This window comes from Medicago truncatula, chromosome 1 (assembly GCF_003473485.1).
Source record: "Medicago truncatula cultivar Jemalong A17 chromosome 1, MtrunA17r5.0-ANR, whole genome shotgun sequence".
Lineage (NCBI taxonomy): Eukaryota > Viridiplantae > Streptophyta > Magnoliopsida > Fabales > Fabaceae > Medicago > Medicago truncatula.
In genome coordinates, this window is record NC_053042.1 from 29,006,681 (window position 1) to 29,015,961 (window position 9,281).

Below are 9,281 nucleotides of genomic sequence, written 5' to 3' on the forward strand. Positions count from 1 at the left end.
GGATTAAAAAAATTTCTTTAGTGTTTTCTCTTAAGATTTATTTATGAGTGTGGATGACTTGAAAAGGGTAAAAATTAGGGGTTCTTCTTTGTGAGTTTTTAAGCTAATTTCGGCTTTATTGTACATACTGGGAGGAGAATCCGTAAATATTGCGATTGTCCATCCCCTCCCCCGGTTTGTCCTTCTTTGCGATTTAATAGTTCCTTTTCCAATTTTCTCCAAATTTTACTTTGGGATGTATGATTGAACCTCTCCAAAAAAATATTGAGCAAATTTAGGATGATGACCACTAAATCAGAAATAAATAAAACTCAAAGGTTCAATGTAAAATTGCTAAAGAAAAAGTAGAAATTCAAAATCGCACAATTACAATAATTAAATGATCAAAACTACAATTATGAAATCGTCCAAATTTAATTGTAGTTATATTTTTTTTTTAAAAACGATTTCAATTAAATCTAGACGATTTCTTCATGTGATCTATCTATTAACAACTTAACATTTAAGACAAGATTAGTTAGTACCTAGCTTTCTTCCTCTTGAAAAAAGAAAAAGAAACTACTAATCAAAACATTATGCATATATTATGCATATATAGAAGAGAAAGTGCCCTACCCCCACTTCCAAATACCAAAACTTTTATACAAAATTTGTTGAATGGAAGAGAGAGAAATAATAAGGCAAAGCTAAGCTGCCTTTGATACTGGTGAAATAGTCCTACTTGTCAGCACATGCAATCCACTTTCTACAACAAAATCCACTTTGGACCCCATAATTTTACCTCTCCCACAAGAAAAGCACAACTCATACATCCCATAAATTTCACACCCCTTACTCTTTCCTCGTCCCCTCTTTCTCTCCTTCTCCTTTTAGACCAAGCCACCACCTTTTTCATCCTTCATATTCTAACTCACAAGTTTCATTCAAAAACAATTAGTGATCTCAATCCTTCACCCTTTTATATATTATCATCATAACAAAACCTAGCTTCCTAGTTCCAACCATATAACTATCTTATATCTTATCTTATATATTATACCAACAAAACACTTTGTTTCTTCATCACCCTAAGTTTCCTACCTCTTAGTCTTCTCCATATATCATCCTTCTCTCAATCCAAATGAATACCACCCTTAACCCTTGAAAGTTCAAACTCACTCACTCTTAATTTCTAGCTTCTTCTTCTCCTCTCTCTCTCTCTCTCTCTCTCTCTCACTCTCTCTCTCTCCCTCCCTCTCTATCTACTAACCTTTAAGAAGTACATAATTCCTAAAGATGAGAACGGGAAACTGTTCTTTGCAACAAGGCCTAACAACAGAAGCTGCAAACATAATAAAGCAAGCAATAACCCTAGCAAAGCGTCGTGGCCATGCTCAAGTAACACCACTTCATGTTGCAAATACGATGCTTAGTGTTACCAATGGATTATTAAGAACAGCTTGTCTTCAATCTCACTCTCACCCTCTTCAATGCAAGGCTTTAGAGCTTTGCTTCAATGTCGCACTCAATCGTTTGCCAGCGACGACTTGTAATAGCCCTATGTTGGGTTCTCATCATTCTCAATCTCAGTCTCAGTATCCTTCTATCTCAAATGCTTTAGTTGCCGCTTTTAAGCGCGCTCAAGCTCATCAACGTCGTGGATCGATTGAGAATCAACAACAACCGCTTTTGACGGTGAAGATTGAGCTTGAACAACTCATCATTTCAATTTTAGATGATCCTAGTGTTAGTAGGGTTATGAGAGAAGCAGGGTTTAATAGTACTCAAGTGAAAACCAATGTTGAACAAGCTGTTTCTTTGGAAAATCCTTCTTCTATGAGTGGAAAATCAAAGGAAAACAATAATCAAACTCTTTCTTCTCATTCTCAAGAGATAGTTTCCAACAAAACATTGGTATTGGATCCAATTAGGGTTGATGATATCAATAGTGTTCTTGATAATTTAAAGATGAATCAAAGAAAGAGTATTGTTGTTGTTGGAGAATGTTTAGCTACTCTTGAAGGTGTAGTTAAAGGAGTAATGGAAAAGTTTGATAAAGGAGATGTTGATGAGTCTCTTAAAGGTGTTAAGATTATTTCTCTTTCTCTTTCTGATTTTGGTAATCTTTCAAGGGTAGAAATTGAGGAAAAAGTTGAAGAGCTTAAGGGACTTGCAAAAAAGAATTTTAATGGAAAAGGGTATGTTTTGTATCTTGGAGATCTAAAATGGTTGTTTGATTATAAGAAGAAACAAGGGATGATTAGAGGCTATTATTGTCCCTTAGATCACATGATAATGGAGATTGGAAAATTGGTTAATGGTGTTGAAAAAAGTGGAAAGTTTTGGTTGATGTGTATTGCTACTTTTCAAGGTTACATGAGATGTAAAAATGGAAATCCATCACTTGAAACTATTTGGAATCTTTATCCTATCACTATACCTGCTGGAAGCTTGAGATTGAGTCTCATCACTGAAAGGTAAAATTAACATGAAGTTTGGTAAAGTTTTATAGCCTTCACTGTAACTTGTAACTGTGCTTTGGCTTTAATTCTATCTTTACTTTCTTTCTTTTCATGAATAATCATCTATCATAAAATGGACATTGGAAAAGGGATAAATAATGAAATTGTCTTTTCCTTTTACAAGGTTAAAAGCTAAAACTTCAAAAAATGCTATTTAATAGCCAAGCCAAATAAGGAAAATATGTTTTAGTTTTTTCTTTCTTCCCTATTTGCTTCTCAAGTGGTTCTTGTAAGGGGAAAAATGACTTAATGTATGTGCATTGAAGCTAGAGACATATCGGTCATTATAGTGTTGCTTTTTGAGTTGATTATCCAGAAGCATTAACCAAAAAAAGACCTAACTAGGAAAGAGTAAAAAAAAAAAACACTAACTAGGAAAGAGACTTTGCTTTTTTGAAATTTAGATAAAAAATAATTTTACTATTATATCATTATTTATACCTTTATATAGATATTTAAAAAAAATTTGACATATATAATTGGTGAATGTGTCAATGTAATTTTTTTTACGCGTTAGTGTGAATTTTTTTTTTTTTTTTTGAGATGTTTGTGTGAAGTTATTGAACTTAGTTTTTATTAACTTTTTTTCCCTCAAAAAAAAAATTAAAATTAACTTTTTTCTTAAGTTAAGACATTTCTAATAGCTTCTTATATCTTTGATCTGTTTTACCATTATATGAAATTTACCATTATATGAAATGGTGAAAGAGCCTAAAATAAATATGAAGCAAATAAATTACATCATTTCCTCTTTTTGCTCCTCAGTGGTTTAGAAAATGAGTCAACAAATGAGAAAGCTGAGAATAGAACAAGCTGGTTATTGCATGAAGGAGTAGGAGAAGATCAAATGATTCAAAAGCAACAACAAGCTTGTAACAGTGATTCATCAAGTTCAAGTCTTCCTGCATGGCTACAACAATACAAAAATGAAAATAAAGGAATTTCTTACAATGATCAGGTCTCATTATTATCACAATCATATTTACATAGCATAATAATAATTTTTTTACCATGCCCCACAAATCAAAATATATATTAAATATTTGTAATATAGTACAAAAATTTAGATACTAGTATCTTTTTTTGTTGGTGTCCGGATTCGAACCACAGACCTTCCATATATTACGCATTATCCTGCAAACTGAGCTAAGCTCACGGGGATAATAGTATCTAAATTTATAAGAAGTCTTATAGGTAGGTACTATTAAAATCCAATAATATTTTGTCAAAAAAAAATCCAATAATATTATTATTGAAACTTGAGTTATTTAGCTATCATTAAATTTTGTGATTTTTCTTTCAAAAAATAAAAATAAATTTTTTGATTTAATTAAAGTGAAACTTATCTCTTGTTTTATATTTTAACAGAATGTACAAGTAGGAGAGCTTTGCAAAAAGTGGAACTCTATGTGTGGTTCAATCCAAAAACAACCCTATCATTGTGATGATAAAATTCTCACATTATCTTCAGTATCACCTTCTTCATCTACATCAGGTTTCTCCTATGAGCAGCAACAACATCCTAACAATGTGTCACAAAGCGACCACGACCGCCATTTTTGGACCTCTCAAAGTGGAACCAAGTCAAATGAACCTTCAAACCCTAATTCAACCATTTCTAGTGACCTTGTGGAAATGGAGCAACTAAACAATTTCAAAGAACTAAATTTAGAGAACATGAGAACTCTATGCAATGCTTTGGAGAAAAAAGTTCCATGGCAAAAAGATATAATACCGGAAATCGCAAGCACAGTTTTGCAATGCCGATCCGGATTGGTAAAAAGAAAAGGGAAAAACAATGACCATGATGCTAAAGAAGAAACATGGTTATTTTTCCAAGGTGTTGATTTGGAAGCTAAAGAGAAAATAGCAAAAGAATTGGCTAAGCTTGTTTTTGGGTCCTACAATAATTTCATTTCAATATCACTTAGTAGTTTTTCTTCAACAAGAGCTGATTCAAGTGAGGAAAGTAGAAACAAAAGAACAAGAGATGAAGCAAGTTGTACTTATATTGAAAGATTTGGTGATGCAATGTCAAGTAATCCTCATAGGGTTTTTCTAGTTGAAGATATAGAGCAAGTTGATTATTTTTCACAACTTGGTTTCAAAAGGGCTATTGAGAAAGGAAAAGTTTTGGATTCAAATGGTGAAGAGGTTTGTTTTTGTGATGCTATTATTATTCTAAGCTGTGAAAATTTTAGTTCAAGATCAAGAGTTTGTTCTCCTAAACAAAGATCATCTCAAGAAGACAAAGATGATGATATTAATGTTGCTACTTTGGAAGAGACAAGTTCTTATGTTTCTTTGGATTTGAATATTTCTATTGATGAGGATTACAATGAGGATGATAAATTGGTTGATGAAATTGGGCTACTTGAATCCGTAGACAGAAAGATTCTCTTCAAAATTCAAGAATTATGAAGAAAATTTCTTGAACACAGCCTTTTTTTATTTTTTCTTTTTCTTCTAGCTAGGTATTTCTTATTTCCTATGTTCTTCATCACGTATTTGTATTTCTTAGGTATTAATTTCGTTCCCCTTAATTTTATTATGTAACTACTTGTATATTAGAAGGTATATCAACTATTCAGTTTTTTTAGCATTTTGCTGTTAGAAATATTTTGTATCCTAAATATATTATCTTGTTTTTAATTAATTTTTATTTTTAAACAATGTTGCTATAATAATAACAAAAAGTACTATTTCACAGTTTTATAAATACTTTTTTCAAAATAGTGTTTTTTTTTCTATGAAACATTAAATATTTCTCATATTAAACAAATAACCTCCAAGGGTTTTCTTAGCTTTGTACTGTTGCATTTCTTTTTCTTGTGTTTGTTCCCTTTTGTGTAGGGTATTTCTAGTACTCGTTTTATTTCTGTGTTGATTTTTGTATATTAAATTAACCATTTAAAAAACCTCCAAAGCAAAAAGCGGCTTCTTACGTAAAAAAAATAGGGTAAAGCTGCATATAATATACCAATTGATGATATTCTGTTCTAGACCCTGCGTATGCAGAAGTGTTAGTGTACCTGTACTTTATATAGAAAAAAAAGAAGATACCGCACACCTACTTCTTTAAAAATTATTTTAACTCATTATTTTTTTAAAGTAATAAAAAATAAGTTTTTCAAACATTATTGCATCATGAAGATACACAAGCTTCTTAGTTGCTTCTATGTAGCAGGTTATCTAGTTAGTCAGTAGTAACTAATTGTCGTAGAGTTAGTGCATATAAAACATGCATCATAACTGTCTTTCAACTTCATGAACTATTTATAAGTTGTAATGTAGTATATAATCAAGTAATGAGATATATGCAATCAACAATCTTAGACAAGATAGAAAATATGTTTTGGAATATTTCACTAAGATGCGATCACTTTAGGATTAATTGAATTCTCATTGACCTATTCCCAATTGCACTTGTCGTCGTCCACATCGATGTGATTTAGTTTGTGTTGTGTTAAAATTCACAGAGCTCATCAAGATCAAATCATTCAAGTTTTCACTGGCTTAAATGAGCAGTTTTTTGTTGTCAAGACTCAAGATCTTCTGATGGATCCTCTCCCATCCATCAACAATGTATACTCCTTGGTTGTTCATGAAGAAAGTAACAACGTAATGTTTCTTGCTTCTATTTCTCTTATTGAATATAACATATTCATCAATGCTTCTAATGCAAGAAGAATCAGCATTGTGGCAAAGGTACAACTAATGGTGGCGCTAACGAGAATGGCTCTAGATAGGTACCTCGTCATACCTAGGTCATTCACCTAGTGATGCTTCTCAGATAGGTATATATAGTGTTATTTCTTGTTCTATGCATACTACTCATGACTATTGACTATTAGATTCAGGTGTCAATGACCATATTTGTTTCTTCTTTAACTAGTTTTACTTCATTTTACAAGATTAAACTTATACATGTTAATCTTCCAAATGGTTCTTCTGTTTTAGTTCAACATGCTGGTGCTATTTCCTTGTCACCAAACTTATTCCTTACAATGTGTTATATTCTCCATATTTCAAACTTAACCTTATTTCAGTTTCTAAATAGTGTAAATCTTTGTCTTGTTTTGTTTTGAAATTCTGACACGTATGGGACAATGTCGTGTACGATGTCATGACACAAGGAATGTCGAATGCAATGTCCAGAAAACGTGCTAACAAATACTAAGCACAATAAATAATAAATAACTTAAAGTAAAATTCAGGAAGGAAATAACACAAGGTATTTGTTAACACAATTCGGTGTAACGTCACCTACATGTGGGGGCATTCAAGCCATGAAGGAAATCCACTATAATAGTATTAATTCAAAGTCCTATGTGAACAACCTCTGGTTCACTATCTTCTCACTTAATCACTACCATTGGTATTTCTATCTAAGACTCTCTTAGATGTGAGATCCCTCTTACTTCCTCTCAATCACAACCCCTATGATTACAACAAAAACAATCAAATTGGAGACACACTCCAATAAACAAATCCTTCTCTTTGCTTAAAATCTTCAGAGAGATTCATAGGTACAACTCAACTAATCAGTCCAGCTCAATGCATTAAGGTGATACAAAGAGAGGCTCACAAATAATAAGGACAAACACGAAACCCTAAATGACTCTTTTCTCAAATGACGCTTCAGTCCTTTTACAGCTCAACTAAAAAAATCATCTATGTGCTTTGATAATCAGTGGCAACACACATAGAGGTATACAAAATAAAGCACAAAGCTTGACAACGAAACCCTAAAAGACTCTATTCAATAATATTGATTTCGTGAATAAAACGAGGGTCTGAATCTTTCTCATATAGCCATTCAGCAACTTGAGCTTTTTCTTCACAGGCTAAATAATCAGTAGACGAAAACGTATATTCGGTCTTGACAATATATTAGGAGCAAATATATTATTTCCTAAAATGTTTTGACCTCCAATTTAGAAAACACGACAATGGCTAAACTGACCTCTGCAGCTTCTAGAAACACACGGTTCTTAGAGACGTGAATCATATCTTCAATAAAATCTTCAGTTATCTCACGCATAAAACAAATCTTCCAAGATTGTGAAACAAGGCACACTACGATGTCGTACCAATATGTCAAGACATCTTGTCCAACATCTTGTTAGAACATTTGTTTTAACAAAATGCAGCCAATCACAATATACAAACTTAACTTGTTTAGTTTTTAACTGATAGCTGTATTATTTAGGATTTGAAATCCAGGAGGATGATTTGTTAGGGTGAACACTTGATGGATTATACCCGCTGGTGGTGAATGTTTATCTTGATAATTCAACTCCTTTTAATTGTTTCAATAAACTTGTAGCAAATTCTTGCAACTCTACATTTGTTTATTCTTGAAATGTAATTCCAACTTCTGCTTTATGACATTTCAGGTTAGGGCATATCTATAATAAGATATTATCTCAGATGCATTCTATGTACCCTTCTATTTCTTGTGATAATAAATCTACTTGTGATATATGTCACCTTGTTAAACAAATTCAGTTTCTAATTTAAGCTTTAGCATTTTGATTTTTGGGGCCTTGCAATTCCTTCTATGCATAACCACAAGTATTTTCTAACCATTGTAGATGATTTTAGCAAATTTATGTGAATTATTTTACTAAAAAATAAATCTGAAGTGTTTCTAATCATGTCAATTTTTTTTTTTTTTTCCAAATGGTTAACTCGATAAAACATTACTTTTGAAGTTGTTATATTTGATAATGGTCCTGAGTTTCTGCTTACTGAGTTTTATGCTTCCAAAGGTATTGTTCGTCATAGATAGGGCTGGCAATGAACCGAACCAACTCGATTAAAGTTCGTAATTCGATTTGATAATTGATTCGTTGAACTTGGTTCATGAACCAAATGAGCCGAACTTGAGCTGAAAATTAATTTCGTGAACTAATTGAGCTGAACTTGAGCTATATGTAGTTCAGCTCGTTTGGTTCACGAGATGATTCGATTATATATATATATATATATATATATATATATATATATATATATATAACACTTAAAAAAATATTTTAAAATTTATAGATAATTGATCATATATATAATAAGAGAAACATATGGCACAAGAAGGCAAAATTCAATTTGGTGGTTGCATACCGATGTTAATTACTATGTGTAATAATAGTCTCGTCCAGTCCATTAAAAATTGGTATAAATTCCAATATATTTTATGGGTAAAAAATTTAAATTCTTTGACTTTTGAGTTACGTGGTTCAAGTGGCTTTACTTATTTTCGTACCTAAAGTTATGTGCTTTGAACAAACGAAATGAACCTAATGAGCCGAACCAAACTGTTTGTGAACTTTAAACGAGCCGAACTCGTGCTGAAAAAAAGATCGTGTCAAGCTCGAACCAAGGTTCGGACCGAGCCAATTCTTAACGAGTCGAGTAGAGCTCAAATAGGTTCGATTCGACTCGGCTCATTTCCAGCCCTAGTCATAGATCATGTGTTGAAAATCCTTAATACATCAACATATCTTAAATGTTACGAGAGCCCTTCTTTTTCTGTCTAAACTTCCTAAACCTTTTTTGTCATATGTTTTTTTCCTTCATGTTGTGTTCCTTATTGATAGGGTTCCTACTCATTTCCTTAATAATCAAACACTTTACGAAGTATTATATGATTTTATTCCTGATATTAATATTTTCAAAGTGTTTCGATCATTAGTCAACACATCCACTCTTAAATCTCATTGAACCAAACTTGATCTCAGAGCAAGAAAATGTGTTTTCATATGCTACAAGTCGGGTTTT

The 9,281-nt window shown here is 32.0% G+C and overlaps 1 protein-coding gene across 1 annotated transcript; it reads left to right on the forward strand.

The window, feature by feature from the left end:
• Window positions 1–792: 792 nt before the first annotated feature.
• LOC25483703 (protein SMAX1-LIKE 3) lies at window positions 793–5,103 on the forward strand. The gene is made up of 3 exons (XM_013612406.3): window positions 793–2,456; window positions 3,267–3,459; window positions 3,870–5,103. The coding sequence occupies exons 1-3, from the start codon at window positions 1,276–1,278 to the stop codon at window positions 4,920–4,922; spliced, it is 2,427 nt and encodes an 808-aa protein (XP_013467860.1). The 5' UTR covers window positions 793–1,275; the 3' UTR covers window positions 4,923–5,103.
• Window positions 5,104–9,281: the final 4,178 nt, after the last annotated feature.

Bases quoted from the DNA above. Each gene is read 5' to 3' on its own strand.
- LOC25483703 (XM_013612406.3), top strand. From the start codon at position 1,276: ATGAGAACGGGAAACTGTTCTTTGCAACAAGGCCTAACAACAGAAGCT. The intron at 2,457-3,266 runs GTAAAATTAACA...TTTGCTCCTCAG, and splicing joins TTGAGTCTCATCACTGAAAG to TGGTTTAGAAAATGAGTCAA. The intron at 3,460-3,869 runs GTCTCATTATTA...ATATTTTAACAG, and splicing joins GAATTTCTTACAATGATCAG to AATGTACAAGTAGGAGAGCT.